Source organism: Lepidothrix coronata, unplaced genomic scaffold (genome assembly GCF_001604755.1).
Source record: "Lepidothrix coronata isolate B3197 unplaced genomic scaffold, Lepidothrix_coronata-1.0 Scaffold267, whole genome shotgun sequence".
In the NCBI taxonomy this organism is placed as follows: domain Eukaryota; kingdom Metazoa; phylum Chordata; class Aves; order Passeriformes; family Pipridae; genus Lepidothrix; species Lepidothrix coronata.
This window is the reverse complement of record NW_016690447.1, coordinates 817,853-835,557: the sequence shown is the minus strand read 5'-3', so window position 1 is coordinate 835,557 and position 17,705 is coordinate 817,853. Positions and strand designations below refer to the sequence as shown.

At 49.3% G+C, this 17,705-nt stretch overlaps 1 protein-coding gene across 1 annotated transcript in view; it reads left to right on the top strand.

Annotated features, from left to right (window-relative positions):
- DNAH9 (dynein axonemal heavy chain 9) overlaps positions 1-17,705 on the top strand; it is a 180,063-nt gene that overhangs the window by 93,361 nt on the left and 68,997 nt on the right. The window contains exons 44-49 of the mRNA XM_017835980.1: positions 171-293; positions 2,653-2,857; positions 7,399-7,563; positions 10,075-10,215; positions 12,394-12,564; positions 14,653-14,775. Coding sequence (XP_017691469.1) covers positions 171-293; positions 2,653-2,857; positions 7,399-7,563; positions 10,075-10,215; positions 12,394-12,564; positions 14,653-14,775 — 928 coding nt within the window. The remainder of the gene's footprint in view (positions 1-170; positions 294-2,652; positions 2,858-7,398; positions 7,564-10,074; positions 10,216-12,393; positions 12,565-14,652; positions 14,776-17,705) is intronic.

The window sequence follows — 17,705 nt, the reverse complement described above, 5'->3', positions numbered from 1 at the left end:
GTGCCACTTTCTGCATCAGGCCTTGACCCCCTCTTACCCCTCTTCCTCTCCCCAGATATTGCCACGTGCCTGTAGCTGTGTGGACCCCTCTCTGTCCCCACATCCTCCTCAATAACAGTGTCACACCCTGCTCTGCTGCAGGAGGTACCTACCAGTGCTGCTCCCCACAGGTACCTGGACATGCTGGAACGAGCTCTGGCTGCAGGAGAACTGGTTTTGATTGAAAACCTGGAGGAATCTGTGGATCCAGTGTTGGGACCATTACTGGGGCGAGAAACAATCAAGAAAGGCAGGTGAGCTGGGGAGGAGGGGTTGGTGGCACATGTGGGTGGGGGCTGGGGGTGTTGTGCTCTCTGTTCCTCACCTCAGATCGTGGCTATTCAGATCCAGCAGCAGTGACATCCTGCCTTCAGAGGTGAAGGCTTTTTAAATCAGTTAATCACAGGTAATTCACACACAGGATGGCTTGAAAATCAACCTGGATTTCTCATTTCATTGCACGGTGTCATTCAAACCTCGCATGAGAAGAGAGACCTGTAATTGTCTCCCTGTGTAGTGACCACTGTCCTAACACTAAATTATTACCAAAATAACTCTTGCTGTTGTGGAGTAAAAGTAGCCTCGAATTTTAGCAAACACTGCACAGAGTTCAGGAATACAGCTCCAGGTTTGAGCATTAAGGATATAAAGTGTCTCTTAATGAGGTCAAGTTCTCCGTGGCAGCTCTGGGCCCCTCCAGCCCAGAGGAGGTCAGAGACAGGGGCAGCCCTTTGTCCTTACGTTCTTAAGGATTATTTCCTTACTTGCCTAAAATACCCCAGGGTGTTGTAAACTGCTGGGCAAGGCAAACTGTCTGCAAACTGTGCAGGGGAAAACACCATGAGAAGGATGGCTGAGTGTGGGTTTGGCTGCAGGATGGAGAAGGAAAATCAGTCCCAGGGAAGGGATTGAAATGCTGAAGAATGTTGAGTTGGGGGTACAGCAGTGAGGGTGCCAATCCTCATCCCCCCTCCAGGGAAACACCTTTTGGGGCTGTATGTGTCTGCTCTCAGAACTCCCTGTGGGATCATGTGCTTCCTAAGAAAGGGGAAATGAATTATGAATCACATAGGAAGTCCATGGGATTCGTGTTCCCAGGCCATGAGCCCAGACCTCATGGATAGACACTGTCAGTCCCACCATCCCTGTGGTTCCTGTACTGGGTGGTTTCTCTCTGCCTCTCTTTCACAGCTGTAAAAGTAACTGAGGGGCCAAGAGGACACTGAGTGTGTGATGTTTGGCTAGGAAGTGTTCAAACTCCCCTGACAACGTCACCATTCCTGCAGCAGTCCCAGTGCAGCCCTGAAAACATTTCTAGTTTCTCTTGGTCTCTGGTTCCCATGGGCTTTGTTAATATAGAATCACAGAATGGTTTGGGTTGGAAGGGACCTTAAAGACGATCCAGGCCCAGCCCCTGCCATGGGCAGGGACACCTTCCACTAGCCCAGGTTGCTCCAAGCTCTGTCCAACCTGGCCTTGGACACTTCCAGGGATGGGGCAGCCACAGCTTCTCTGGGCAACCTGTGCCAGGGCCTCACCACCCCCACAGGGAAGAATTTCCTCCTATTATCCATCTAACCCCGCTCTCTTTTAGTTTGAAGCCATTCTCCCTTATCCTGTCACTCCAGTTCCTGATGAACAGTCCCTCTCCACCTTCCCTGTAGCCCTTTAAGATGCTGGAAGGACACAATTAGGTCTTCACAAAACCTTCTCTCTTCCAGGCTGAAGAGCCCCAGCTCTCTCAGCCTGTCTCTGTGTCCAGTCCTCTTATCAACTTCATGGTTTCCCCTGGACTCCAACAGTTTTGTGTCGTTTTCATGCTGGGGAACACTGTACCCGGTGCTTCAGGGGGGGTCTCACCAGGGCAGTAGAGGGGGAGAATCCCCTCCCTTGACCTGCTGCCCACACTGCTTTTGGTGCAGCCCAGGATTTGTTTGGCTTTCTGGGCTGGGTTACACTTGGGTTCAGATCATGTTGCTGTGAGCTTTAGTCTTCATGTCAGAAGTGCAAAACAAGAGGAGATTGGGTTTTCCTGGGAGATGTTACCTCCTTTGAATGGCCACCAGTTGCTCTCCAAATGTGGCTTCACTGCTCAAGCTCAGTGCAACTGCAGAGTTGGCCTGATCAGAGCCAACAGACTGGGCAATTCTAGATGTGACCAATGAAAAGTTGCCACAGATTTATCACGGAGTATTCTGGATTGGGAGGCACCCACAAGGATCATCGAGTCCAGCTCTTAAGTGAATGGCCCATATGAGTATCAAACCCGTGACCTCTGAGCTGAGAGGCTTTTCCTCCCTGTAACTCCAACTTTAAGGTAGAATTCAGCCTCTCTCAATAGCCACGAGGGTTCATGGTTGGAGTGGCCATGCTGCTGCTGGAAAATGTGAGCCTTCTCAAACAGAATCCAAGACGCAGGGGCAGCTTTTTGGGACTTTTCTCCTAGATCAGAAGTGACTCGAGTGTCACTGCCAATTTTTAATACTTTTGCTCTAATAGTGATTTGTGTGTAGAGTGCCAAGTCCTGGTAGGTGCCACTGACTGAGACCTCCATTTGTCCTCGGGTGAACCACCCTGGGGTGAACCACCTCCTGGCTCATCTTCTAATTGCAGGTACATCAAGATTGGGGACAAAGAGTGTGAGTTCAGCCCTGCTTTCCGCCTCATCCTGCACACAAAGCTGGCAAACCCCCACTTCCCACCCGAGCTGCAGGCCCAGTGCACCCTCATCAACTTCACCGTCACCAGGGACGGGCTGGAGGAGCAGCTGCTGGCGGCCGTGGTCAGCATGGAGAGGCCTGACCTGGAGGAGCTCAAGGTCAGGAGCTGCAGTTTACACTGGGAGCAAGAATAAATTATTATTATTATTATTATTATTATCTCCTTCTTCTGCTTCTTCTGCTGCTGCTGTTGCTGATTCTGATTCTTCCACTTCTTCTTCTTCTTCTTCTTCTTCTGCTGCTGCTGCTTCTGCTGCTGCTTCTCCTTCTGCTTCTCCTTCTCCTTATTATTATTGTTGTTATTGCTGTTATAATCTTCATCATCATTGTTATTGTAGTGTAAAGAAAACAACATTTCACCTGGAAGGTTACCGAGATTACTAAACTCATCATAAAATCAGATTTCCCTCGAATTGAAGATTTTTTTCCTTCACTCTTTTGTTTTCTAGGTATTTTGGCAAAATTTGTATTGCAATTTCAAGTTTTTTCTCCCAAAATTTGGGTACGAGTCACTTTATTTTCCTTCTCCTCCTGTGACTGGAAACTGAGATTCTCATTATATCAGGTTTTTCTGGATTTCACAGATTTAATTTTGGAGGCAGGATTAATCTCAGTTTTCAGCATTTATGGTATAGGATTCTCTGTGTAAATATTGTGAGGTTGGTAACGACATTTTCCTTTCCTGGTTCTTCCTCCCACTTCTTTATAACAGGCCAAAATATTCTCTCTCTCTGTTTTAATAAGTATGGCTTCAATTCCAAGATAATTTTATAAAGAAAATCCCCTGTTCTAATGACACATATAACCATCTAACAAACATGTATAATACTAAATATTTTCTGAGAGTGGGAATAAATTTACTGCACATGTTCAGTCAGGCCAGGCCGGTTCTGTAATAATCTTTCCATTTAATGAGGTTCTGAAGTGCTTTAGCTGGGTAGCCTTAATGATGCATTGAGTTTGAACCAGGCTCATGTGCTAATGAGCCAAAAGATGGCCTCAAAAACACATAATAAACAGATTTAATGTGTGAGCCATGACTGTCTCTCTGGGGACACGAAGGACACAAAGCCCTTGGTCTGAGGGCTCTGTGCTGGGCTGACACAGTTGGTGTGGGATGGCATTTTCCTTATATTTAAGAATATTTAAGATCTATTTCTCTCTATCCCCGCAACAAGGTAACACCAGAGTTTACCATCTCTCCTCTCCCTCATCTGCTCCATCCTGCTCCAGCCCTGCTGCCCCAGGGAGGTCAGGATCAGGGAGGAGAAAGGTAGCCTGGTGTTCCAGATGTTCCAGATGTTCTGCTGGATGGTGAACAGTCAGTCAGACAAATCTCTTCCCTGCTGGGCTAAAGGCAGAGCTGTGTCTCCTGGACATGGGAGGGACTGGCACTGGCCCTGACCTGGGGGTGGGCTGGGCAGTGGCTCAGCACCTTCTGCCCCAGGGCTGGATCTGATCACTGGGAGCTCCTTGGAGGCTCAGATTGGGATGTTTGTGTTCCCCAAAGGAGAGATCATCTCTCTATGTGTGTGTTAGTCCATCCTCTCCACCCTGGGACTAAGGGGATAGAGATTAGCGTCCTGGGAAGGTTTGAGGCTCTGGCTCAAGGGCAGATGGAAGTGATTCCTACAGCACTGCACAACAGTTACTGATCTCAGAGCACACCTTATATGTGGAGCCCAGGATTTTTTGTTAATAACCTGATCCAAATCCATCAAACAGCTATTATTGATCCAATTCCAATAACACCAACCTTTTTCAAATGTTTCCTCAGCACAGCCTATATCCAATAATCTCTGTCTTCATTGATTCCCAGTTATCCATCTTTCTGTCCCTCCTTACTTTGAAGCTCTGCCATCTTCCCAGGGTGGCACTCCTGTGGCAGAGCCTGAGACTCTGCCCTGTGGTGGTTCTGGGGACAGATCAGTCTGTCCAGGACAACTCCATGCTCTCACTGGACATTAGAACCAGGCTGGCCCAGGGTGAGGCAGCAGGACCTGACTGTGAGATGGTCACAGCTCAGAGAAGCTCAAACCAGTTTAGGCCAAGGCAAGCAAAGCCAAATCCCAAGACCTTCCCTCTCAGGTCAGTCCAAACCCTCTGGCCTTTATCTGGTCATATCTGCAATTCCCTTTGGTGGGGATGACTCTGCTCCATGTGCTGGTGGCACTGCCCTGCTCCAGCTGTGTCACCAGGGCTGGTTTCAGGTGTCTCCCATCAACTCCAGACTTCACTGGTTACGGTGTGTGTGAAATCCTTGCACAGCCAGGCTGTGATGGACAGTGTTGGGATTCTTCCTCAGATGCTCTGCAGGATTAGATATCAGGAGGGAATTCTTCCCTGTGAGGGTGGAGAGGCCCTGGCACAGGTTGCCCAGAGAAGCTGTGACTGCCCCATCCCTGGAAGTGTCCAAGGCCAGGTTGGATGGGGCTTGGAGCAACCTGGGCTGGTGGAAGGTGTCCCTGCCCATGGCAGGGGGTGGAAAGGGATGATCTTTGAGGTCCCTTCCCACCCAAACCATTCTGTGATTCTATGAAAACACAGGGAATTTTTCCCCTCTGGTTTGTGATGTTAAAATAAAACAACAAAACCAACAGAAAGGAAAATGAAAGGTGGCTGCTCTGGCTGAGCTTGGAAGGGGTTGGCAGAGGAAGGCTCTGGGAATAACCTGTTTCTCAGAAGTAGCACTGTTATATGTCAGCTGTGAAATAACAGATAATGAGCTCCACTGCAGAAATGAGGAACCATGACCTTGTTGCTGCTTCAAACCGTGGCACGAAAAAGCTGCAGGTGCTGCGGGGACCCAGAGCTGTCTGCACTTCTGAGGGTGCTTCCAGAATTGGGTGGGGATTACAAGCTACTGGAGCAAAAATCCACCCCCTCCTCATTAATAACTCCAGGCTCATAATCCAAGGGGTTGAATAATAGCTTGCAGATGTCATTTTTCAAGGCTTGCTATGCTTGAATGGCAGAAACACACAAAATTTGCTCTGTTCATTTTCTGGTTCAAGACTTGTAAAATATTTACCACGACAGGCCAATTCCTGGGTGGAAAGCCTATGGAACAAGTCTTCAAAACAGCCTTTTCCAGCTGAAATACCAACAGCCAACACACTTCAGTGCCCACCCTGCTGAGCACCTGAATTGCCATGAACATGGAATGAGTGTGTGCACAGCAAGTACAGGAAACTTCAACCCAAATGTTGAGAGATGAGTTATTAATGACAGAGTCAGTTCATCTGCTGGGAAACCTCTGCCAGCAGAGCAGGCTCCATCCTGCATGGTGGGGCTGGGAGAGGCAAAGGGTCACATTTCTCATTCCAGACCCTACAGGGGGACATGTTTTCCCAAAACTGTCTTTGGAGCCTTGGATCACTTGGTTTATGACACTGAATCTGTCATGAGCCAGTTACTCAGAACTTGTTTCAATTCCATGTGTCCCACATCTGCTGTACTACAGAGCTGATGGTTGCAGGGCTATAAAACACACTTAAAGTTACTTGAATTTCTTGATTGTGCCACTTAACCACAGTCTGAGGATTTAAACTGTCACCCAGTAGTGCTTTATGTAGCAGGGTGGTAGTGACTGACCTCATTGATGCAGAGAATAGTCACCAGGCTTAGCTCTTCAGCAGCATCCCAGTCAGAGGCACAGCCTTCCCACAGGATGTTTTCTGTGGTAACTCTAAAAATAGGTATTCACGATAGAGCCATATCGTGGAATAACATAATATACCTGAAATCCAGGAGAGATGCAGTTTCTCTGAGCCAACACATAGAATAAGGCAATCACATTTCATGGGATAAAGCCTGTTCTGGAGGAGCAGTTCAGAAAGGAGATGGATGAGAGTCTTTGTTTCCACCATGAACAGCATTAATGATGGTGCTTCTACAGCAGAGAGGGAGATGGGACCAGAGAAATGGGAAGGATTTACTCTGTGATTCAGAAGTGTGCCCCTGAGGCAGGATGGTTGTACTGGGCTGTATCTTCTTGGCCTTCTTGTGCTGAGTTTGCAAATCCTTTGGCAGGAGGACTCTGTGCATGTACAGCTTTAGCCCAGTAAGCCACTGGTCCCTGTGGGACTTCAAGGCCAGGATACAAACAGGAGCAGCAATAGATGAGGCCTCAGCTTTGCCCTCAGTCCTGAGCCTGAGGTGCATCTCGTGTTCTTCTCAGGGCCTGAGGGACTTTGCTGCTGGATTTGCCACCAGGTTTTATCCCTGTGGCCCCATTGCTGGTGTGACTGGTGGGGTGTGGAGGGACAAGTTCATCAGGAGGGGGGAGGAGCAGAGGGACTGTCCAGTCTGACTTGAATCAGGAACAAAGATACAGGAGACATGTTTGAGATGGGGATAAAGGTTCCTGGTTCATCCCCAGCATTTTCATACATTCCTAGTGAAAGGGCTCAGCTTTCCTGGTGCTTTCTGTGCTGTTCAAGGTTTCTCTGAGTTGATGGCTTGTTGGATATGGAGTGATCCTAGAGCTCCACCAACTCCCTGGAGTTGCAGAGAGCAGGAATAAGCACTACTGGACTATGTCAGTTTTCAGTGAGAAGCCTGTTCCCATGGGAAGTTGGTTAATCCTTCCTTTACCACATGTTTGGTGGCTAAAACTTTCTGAATTTCTCATTTGCAGTCAGATCTCACAAAGCAGCAGAATGGATTCAAGATTACCTTGAAAACATTAGAGGACAACTTGCTCTCTCGGCTGTCATCAGCATCTGGGAATTTCCTGGGAGACACAGCCTTGGTGGAGAACTTGGAGATCACTAAACAGACAGCTGCAGAAATCGAGGAGAAGGTACAAAGACAGTGATAGCCTGGAGAAAAGTGTGTGTGTGATGTTATCTTTGAGGATTTCTGGGTGGAATGTCACCTGTGCTCTGCCCATCTCTGCTCCTTCTGCTCAGCAGAGAAGAGAAATGGGTATAAACTACAGTGCTCTCCACTCTGGAGAGCTTCAGGCCATTTGGTGCTTTGCAGCTTTTGTGTGTTAAATGACCTATTTAAGACCAAGTGAAAACATCAGTGTCTGATGTAAAGACAATAAAATTTACACACTGTATCAAGGCAGCTTTAAACGGTGCCAGCCTAATCCTGAGTACATCACACTGCCTCAGCTAATCTGGATTTTAGTGCTGACCAGGGACTGGCGTCTGGTGAGTTTGTGATCTCGAGTAAATCTGCAGGAACTTGGGCATTTCATACCTTTCCATTCTTTAGAGTATAAATCAGTGTTGGTATGAGCTGTGAGTGTCAGCACTGCCCAGTTCCCCTGGCTGGCTGGCTGGGCTCAGCTAGATGCACTGTGGTTTTTCCTGCCACTGAGGGAACTTGGGAATTGTGGTTCTCATGCCAGGATTGTGCCAGGACTCTGGTATGGCCATTCAGCTGCTTCCCTCTGCAGCCACAGTCACAGAATCATTTAGGCTGGAAAAGACCTCCAAGACCACCGAGTCCACCCTGTGCCTGATGCCCACCTTGTCCCCCAGCCCAGAGCACTGAGTGTCACAGCCAGTTGTTCCTTAGACATGTCCAGGGGTGGGGACTCCACCACCTCCCATCTTCACAGCCCACACTTGCCCTCCCCCTGCCCACTGGCTGGGGGTGAGTCACTCACGTGATGGGGTTGGGCTGGAACTGCCTTTCACTTCCCTGTGTTGGAGCCTCAGTGACCAAGAAACTGAGATACTCCCTCCACCTTAAAAACCAGAATTATTTCTGGGAGCCATTTGTGGTGCATCAGATGTATTTTACTGTCTGAGGAGGGTTTGCTTGAACCCCCAAAGGAGATGCTGAAGAGCTGTTTTGACCTGCCAGCTTGGCATCTCCCTCTTGAATTGGGTGTTCTTGAAGGGCTCCAGCTCCTAAACCAGCTGTGGTTATACAGATGGTCAGTGCGAGCTCTGTACCAACAGGGTTGAGTTTTGGAGTTTGCAGAGCCCTGTCAGAGGTTTGCTGCTCTGTTTTTGGTCTGTATACCAAAAAAAAATGTTCATGCAGCATTTTCCTTCCTATGGAAGTTCCTCTCTGATCTGTCTATGGAAAGCAATTGCCTTCTCCCCCCGGCTTTTATTTGACTAGAATTATGAATCAGCCCAGCTCTGCTCATGGGCACATGCAAAAAGGCTCAGCCCCCAGATGCTGTGGGGTGCTGAGGTGTGGTGATGTTTGCACACAGCAGATTAAGGCTCAGTCTGTGCTGCCTTGGGAAGGCTTGGTGCCCCAGCCAGATGTGCTCACACCAGCTCAGAGACAGCCCAGGGGACCCCATGGCCTGTGTTTCAGGGCCTGTGGGATGCCCTGCTGAGCCCTGCTCTGCCACAGAAAGCCAACGAGAGGGACAGAGAGGGACCTTCTGCAGTGACAGGACAAGGGGGAATGGCTTTAACCTGAAAATGAGTAGGCTTAGGTTGGAGATTAGGAAGAAATCCTTCCCTGTGAGGGTGGGGAGGTCCTGGCACAGGTTGCCCAGAGTGGCTGCCCCATCCCTGGAAGTGTCCAAGGCCAGGTTGGACGGGACTTGGATCAGCCTGGGCTAGTGGAAGATGTCCCTTCCCATGGGGGATGGGCTTTAAGGTCCCTTCCAACCCAAACCATTCCATGGTTTTATGATCCCACAGCATGGTTTGCTGAGCTGGCTGGATCAACTCTGGCTCAGCAGCTCCTGGCCATGTACAAGACATGTCTGTGCACAAACAGAGCCTGAAATAACCCCTGAGGGGCTCGAGGACATCACTTTGTGCTGCTGAAGTGGAATGAAAGAACAAACTGAGACGATGATGGGCTGGTGTTTCTGCCAAAAACGATTTCCACATGTCCATCACAGCAGCTGCAGCCCTGAGCAGCAAGGTGGGGTGTGTTCAGTGCTGCTGAGGAAAGGCAACAAAGAGCTGGGATAAATGAGCACCTCCCAGCCCTGGGGAAGCTGCCTGAGAGGAGAACTGGGGCTGTCCAGCCCTGTGCTGTTAATGACCTGCAATTAGCAGGAGAAACTCATTGTTGAGAAAAATAGTTCCAGTTAGTGGAGAGCAGGGAATCCAGGGAGGAGTCTGGAGAGGACTCAGGAAAATGGAGGATTGGGCAACTGAATGGGAAATGCAGTTAAATGGGAAGGTTCCAGAGTGGGGGGATGCTGGAGGGGCAGCTCGAGCCTGGCTGCACCATGTCTTGGGGGCAGGGGCTGCTCCCTGTGGTGCTCATGTGTGGGTTGCCCACTGCTGCCCTGAGGTGGCCCGTGTCCACCTTCCCTGGGCTGCACTCGCTGCACAGGGGTGTTCTCACATGAATCCTGTCCTGTGTTTCCCTGCAGGTGCAGGACTTCAAGGTGACGGAAGCCAAGATTAACGAGGCCAGGGAGCACTACAGGCCCGCGGCCGCGAGGGCCTCCCTGCTCTACTTCACCATGAACGAGCTCCACAACATCCACCCCATGTACCAGTTCTCCCTGAAGGTGCTGTGCCCTCAGAGCTGCTCCCTCTCACTGAGGTTCACAGAATCACAGGCTGGTTTGGGTTGGAAGGGACCTTAAAGCTCATCCAGTCCCACCCCCTGCCATGGGCAGGGGCACCTTCCACCAGCCCAGGTTGCTCCAACCATCTAGAAAGAGTTCCAGTTTAATGCTTTAATAAATGGAAGACCTTTTTTTATCACAAGAAAGGTACTTTGGGGGCTGGAGGGTTAAATGAGTTGGAGTACTAGCCTAGGACTTCTTCCAAACGATTTCTTACCTTGACAAGTGGCCTGGAAAAAGGAATTGAGGAGAGACTACAATGTGTTGAGCCTGATCCACAAAGAAGCTTTTCTTTTTTATATCCACGACTCGTTTGTTGGAGTAATTTTATCAGAAAAATGTACAGAATATCTTTTGTGCCTTTTGAAAGATTCATTCCCTACACATCCATAATAGATACAGGGGTTCCTGAGGCTTCACCTTTAATCTGCATCTTCCAGAGTTAGTTTGTTTTATGTTTTCCAGTTAATATTAGCAGTGTGTCTAAATACATGAAAAATTATTGGGTGAAATGTTTTTATCTAATAAATTTTGATGACAGATCATAAAACATTGTGTAAAGATGCACAGAAATGATTTCAGAATACTTGCCACACAGCTGGGAACCCATTATAAATTAGAACACAAAGATTTATGTGCTGCTCTGCAGCATGTTTGAACAGAATTTAAAGAAATGTTAAGCAGGAAAATGCATTCTGCAATTATTAATAATGTATTAGGTATCAATGTTACTTTAATTTGTTGAGGCATCATTTTTCCTTTGTAGAACCCCCAAAATAATGCTGCCAACACAGTCAGGCCTTGGCCAGTCTGTGCCATCCGTGGTTATTTCCTTTAGCTGGGCCCAACTTACAGAGCCTTGGCATTGCTAAGCAGGACTTGAGTTTTATTTTCTTTTCCATTTTCTTTTTCCAGTTGCATTTGATAATTTGCAAATGTTTTTTCTTCGGATGGCTCTGAAAGTTTTATGTCTTTTCTCATTCAAATCAGAAATGTTGTTGCAAGAATCTTTATTCTCTTACATAAGAGTGTTGTTCTCGATGCAGGTCCCCATCCCCAGGGGACTTCACTGGCTGCTCCATCCCACCAGTGCTGCTCCCTGCTCTTCTCAGCCAGTCCTTGGCTGGATCCAGACAGCAAAGTGCTCATGAGACTTCTTGAAATTGTTATTATTTAGAGCAATTGCTTTTCTGAGTTGAAACATTTGCACAGTGGGAGTTGTGTTCTCCTCCTCTGCTCCACTGTTGTGACATCCCACATGGAATATTGTGTCCAGCTGAGGGGTCCCCAGCACAGCAAAGATGTGGATCTGTTAGAGCAGGTCCAGAGGAGGCCCCAGAGATGATCACGGGGCTGGAGCCCCTCTGCTCTGGAGCCAGGCTGGGAGAGCTGGGGGTGTTCAGCTGGAGAAGAGAAGGCTCCACAGAGATCTTAGAGCCCCTTCCAGTGCCCAAAGGGGCTCCAAGAGAGCTGGAGAGGGACTGGGGACAAGGGATGGAGGGACAGGACCAGTGGGAATGGCTTCCCACTGCCAGAGGGCAGATTCAGGTGGGATATTGGGAAGAAGTCCTTCCCTGTGAGGGTGGTGGGGCCCTGGCACAGGTTTCCCAGAGAATCTGTGGCTGCCCCATCCCTGGGAGTGTCCAAGGCCAGGTTGGACGGGGCTTGGAGCAACCTGGGCTGGTGGAAGGTGTCCCTGCCCATGGCTGGGGGTGGGACTGAATAAGCTTTTAGGTCCCTTTCAACCCAAACCAGTGTGTGATTCCATGTGTCCTCTGGGATCTCCACTCTCTGCTGGCTCAACATTTGCAGAGCAAGTGTCCCATGTCCTCCCTGTGGGAGCACATTGGTAAGAGATCATTTCTTGTATTCCCAGTGTCTGAGTTCCCTCTGCCTGTCTCTGTGCTGCTCCCCTGGGCTCTGGAGAGCTCAGTGTCACAGGGGATGTCACCACTGCCGGACTCTGTGTTCCTGAAGAGCAGCTACAGGCAGATGCAGGGGCTGGTCTCTAGGTGTTCCAGGTGGCCCTAGAGATTGGCATCTCTCACTGTGGCAGTTCAGGGGGTACCATGCAAAGGGGATCTCAGAGTCACATGTCCCACTGTGTGTCCCCCCCAGGCATTCCAGAAGGTGTTCCAGAGAGCCATGGAGAGGGCGGCTCCCGCCGAGGGGCTCACGGAGCGCGTGAGGAGCCTCAGCGACAGCATCACCTTCTGCGTGTGCCAGTGCACGGCCCGGGGGCTGTTCGAGGGGGACAGGCTGACCTACACTGCCCAGCTCACCTTCCAGGTAACACCACCAGGGGTGGCACTCTGTGAGCAAGGTTCAGAATCCCACAATCCCTGAGGTTGGAAAAGCCCTCCCAGCCCATGGAGTCCCCCCTGTGCCCGATGCCCACCTTGTCCCCCAGCCCAGAGCACTGAGTGCCACGGCCAGGCCTTCCTGGGACACCTCCAGGGCTGGGGACTCCAAACCTCCCTGGGCAGTCCCTGCCAAGACCTGACCACCCTTTCCAGGAAGAAATTCCTCCTGACCCTCCCCTGGCACAGCTTGAGGCTGTTCCATCTCCTCCTGTCCCTTGTTCCCTGGGAGCAGAGCCTGACCCCCATCTGGCTCCCCCCTCCTGTCAGGGAGTTGTAGAGAGTGAGAAGGTCCCCCCTGAGCCTCCTTTGCTCCAGGCTGAGCCCCCCCAGCTCCCTCAGCTGCTCCTCATAGGACTGACTCTCACCAATAACAGGCATAGATGCTGAGTTGGATTTGAATTGTGATGGCAAAGGTTGTTTGAGACAGTAATACCTGCTGGCAGGACCTGGAAAACAGGGCAAAGCAAACTGGCCTGGAAGGGTTTATTGCTTTTATCCTGAAGAAATTCTTCCTACACAGCTGCTCTACCATGTCCAGTATTTTGTATAATTTTTAGTCCATGATCTGAGCAAGGAGACGTTTGGATATCTAATCAATAAATAGTGCTTGGAACGATGTTGTGAAGTTGATATGAAGTTTGTGCAGTGGATGACTGTGGAAATGCCCTGACATGTGGAATCACAGACTAAATAAGTTTGGAAAATACCTCCAAGAATGCAGATCTGAACCAAGATCCAACTGCTGAAACACTGCAGGGCTGGTTAACCTTGATCCAGGGATGGCCAAGACTTCTTTTAATTCTACATAACAAAATACTTTATGTAAAAGGGAAAGTGTATATGAGAAAAAAAATGGACTCTAACAGGATATTTTGTTAATAAATTGTGTGTAAAAAGTCAGATTATATTTTGCAATGTCAGCCATAATTCTGACCCATGGGACACATACATTTTTTAGCACGTATCTCTAAATAAAGTGTTTCAGTAGCACACATGGTGCTTGTAACTACAATAAACACTGAAAATAATTAATGGGTCCCTTTATGTGTCAGGAAAAGCAGCAGCCCCAGTGTCAGTGTGTGGAGGCACTTGGGTGATGGGCACAGGTGCTCCCATAGAAAAAACCAGTTGGTTCTTTAGCTGAGTCCCTCGTGCCCTCAGTGGCAGGAGAGGTGCCAGGCACACCTTAAGTGCCACTGCCCTTTTGACATCATTGGGATACAAACCAGGATCTGTGGCAAGGAAACCACACACTCCCTGCACTGGTTTTCCCCCCTCCCAGAAGTGATGTTTGGAGGGGATTTTTTCGGAGTCTGGGATTTCAGAATTCTGGCATTGCACCTGGAGCAGTGGCCCCAGCTGGGCTTTCCAGAATGACCTCAACCATGGCTCTGGCAGTCTTACTCCATTTATTCCTGAAAGTCACCACTGGTACTAAAAACATTGGAATGTCCCAGGTGGTCTTCAGAGTTTGAGACCTCATGGACCTGCTTATTCTCTTGCTGCAGGAGCCATGAGGGTGGTGAGGATTTTGGTTTGGGTTTTATTGTTGTTGCTGTTTGTTGTTTATTTTTCCCAGCACTCTCAGTGTGTCTCCACTTGGTTTATAAAATGAACAAGACAGTGAGAGATGGCCAACCCCCTGGTGGCATTCCCTAAGGATGCTCTGGTTCCTCTCCAGGAATTTCTCTGCTCTCCAGCTGTGGATCCCAGCCCAGGGCCCTGCAGCACACCCTGGCAGGGACTGCTCCTCAGGGTGCTCCCATCCACCTGGATCATAGCACTTGCCACGTAGTTTTCCCAGCTTTGTTCCTCTTCTGTTGCCAATCTCCATCCTCATTCCTGTTCCTGTTTTGGGGAGACCCCAAGCACCTACATGGTATGTCCATCACACCTCTCCAACATGGGGCTCTGAGTACATTTTAGCCACACATTTGGCAGGTAACTGGTTTGAATAATTAATCTGCTGGATTCTATTGCTGCTCAAGGATATCTTGTCTGTTTGGAATTACAGATACTCCTGATGAATAAAGAAATCAACCCAGCAGAACTGGATTTCCTGCTGAGATACCCAGCACAGCCTGGAGTCATGAGCCCTGTGGAGTTCCTGTCTGACCATTCCTGGGGAGGAATCAAGGTACCTGAACCATGGGAAATCACCACCCCTTACCTCCTCTAAAAGCCTTTCTGCCCTTCAGGTGGGTTCTTGTGGCACTTGGTAAACAAAGTTCTGACCATACATGAGGAGAAAGGCTACAGACACAGAGAGTTCTGCAGGTACTGCCTTGGGGGGCTCCTCTAGAATGAGAACACCCTCTGGGGTTTGTGGTTATGGTTTGTAAAGGACATGGAGATGCCACAGTAGTTTTTAAGGTTGATAAGACCATCTGCAGAGCTGTGCTGAGGTGGGAGAGCTCCCAGATCTGCAAGAAAACACTGCCGTGGCAATAAGCAGGTCCAACACCTGCCATGGATTTGGAGTGAGAGGGGAGGAAGAGCATCCCAAGGAGATGTGAGTTATCCCATCTCTGCTCCTGTTTATCAACAGATGTGAATTGTGCTGGGTTTGGACCTGGTTCAGCAGGGTGGGATTTGTTTTCTGGAAGCAGTTAAAATATTCTCCAAGTTTTGCATGTTCATTCACACCTTGCTGGAGCTGAGGTTGTGTCTCTTGTTTGATCGTGGCTTCTGATCAGTGTTTGGCACCTGGGCTGATTTAAGGATCAGTTTTATTTACATTGTGCTGCCTTTGTGGGATATTTTCCCTGTGCTGTGAAGTAGGGAGTGAAGACATCTCAGTTTCATTGGGATAGTTCCCAAATTTTCGCATGGGACATTGTTTTTTCCCTTTCTCTCCCTCCCACCATTCTGCATAGAGGATGTATGTGGTTCCTGCAGGATGACCAAGCAGAAAATCTGCATCCAGGCCCAAGACATGTCTGAAATTCTTTGCCTGTTTATGTTGTTTCCTGAGGCTCTCCAGAGTCTTGCAGGAGCCCTGGCATAACGTGCCACATGCCCTTCTAGGCAAGCCTGTGCTGGGCTGGGTTTAACTGGGCAAACACTGTCCTTCAGGTAACACAGAGTTCGGCTGCACAATGAAGCTCAAGAGTCAAATAAAGTTGATATTTCTAACACAGGTGACCCATAGTGATTCCACATGGAACAATTCCTGGCTGCCCTGACCAGGAGTTATCATCCCTGTCTCATCACTGGCACTGGGGACACGGCCTCTGCCTCATTCTGTCTGACCTACCTCATATTAAATGTCACAGTCACATTTTCAGCCATAAAATAAGCTTGGAACTTCTCACTGAACCAGCTCTGTTCAGCCTCTAAAAGGCATATTTCCATAATAATGAAGGAATTAAAAAAAATCCTACACCCTTTCCTTAATCATCTTTTGTTCAGACAGCAGCAGCTTTACTTTTGTTCCTTCTTCAAAGACAAATTAAATGGACATTTAGGGTCAATGCACATAATCAGGAAGACTCAGCCATCAAGCCCATGAAATACAGGCTTTGCAACAGCATATTGTGTCTTTGGGCTGTGTGGACTGAAGATGTGCATCCATATTATTGCTTGAAATCATGGGTTTTCTCAACTCTACTCTGTCCCTGCCTATGTTCAGCCTGGGAATACAGGGGGTGAATGGAGCATTTCAGTTCTCTGGACCCCTCTGGGTTGGGTTTCTGCACTGCTTTGGAGGTTCTGCGCAGCAAAGCTTCTCTCTACTTCAGTCCTCGGAGTTTCCTCTGGAATGTGAACTTCCTTCCACAATGGGTTTTGAAGATTTCAGCTCTGACTCTCGTTTCGGAGATCCTTTAATGCATCTTAGGAAACAAATATGTTTTTTGGCACTGAGGACATGGTTTAGTGGTGGTGCTGAGTTGATGATGGTTGGACTTGGTGATCTTAGAGGTCTTTTCTAACCTTAATGATTCTGTGATTCTCTATTACACTTGTAGTGCCCCAGGGTGCCTTTGCCTCCTGCCCTCAGGTGGTACATTCTCCAAGCAAACATCCTCTGGGTTTGCAGTGAGTATTCTTTGTGAGGTGCCCCCTCCTGTGCTTCCAGTCCTGTTCAGGGAGGGTGAAATGGCCTTTTGTGTTCCCCTTGTGCTTCACCATGATTTTTGCCACTGCCTCACTGCTGTGCTGAAGTTGGTCCAGTGCCAGCTCAGGGGCATCTACACCAGAAGGAATAGTCATTAAATAATTATTAATAGTCATATATTCCCAGTCATTCATTCCTCAGGATTTATTGTTGTATCACTCCTGCCCAGAGGGGCAGCTCCATCTCTGCTCTGTGTGACCAGTGACAGGACCTGAGGCAATGGCTGGAGTTGTGTCAGGGCAGGCTCAGGTTGGATCTCAGCCAAAGGTTCTTCCCCCAGAGGCTGGTTGGGCACTGCCCAGGCTCCCCAGGCTGCCAGAGCTCCAGGAGGGTTTGGACAATGCTTTCAAGGACAGGGTGGGATTGTTGAGGAGTCTATGCAGGGCCTGGAGTTGGACTGGATGATCCCTGTGGGTCCCTTCCAGCTCAGAATATTCCATGATTCTGTGATACCTGACACACCCAGGAGAAGAGGCCCTCTGTGCCCAGAGTGCCTGAGCACATCCCCATTGTGGGACCAGCAGGGAGCTGCTCCTCAGAGCTCAGACTGTTATCACTGAACAAGGGCTTCATCCCTTCCATCAGCTGTTCCCCAGCCCCATCCCCACAGCAGCCTGCCCTCCATCCCCCCTGGGCCATCTCAAACTGACAGTGGGAGGGCTCTGCAGAGGGACCTGGCCAGGCTGGAGAGATGGGAAGGATCCAACAGTATGAGGTTCAACAAGGCCACAGGCCGGGTCCTGCACTTTGGCCACAACAACCCCTGGCAGCCCCACGGGCTGGGACAGAGTGGGGGGACAGAAAGGGACCTGGGGGGACTGACTGACAACAGCTGAACAGGAGCCAGGGGGGCCCAGGGGGGCAAGAGTCCAATGGATCCTGGCCTGGCTCAGGAACAGTGTGGCAGCAGGAGCAGGGCAGGGATTCTGCCCCTGGACTGGGCACTGCTG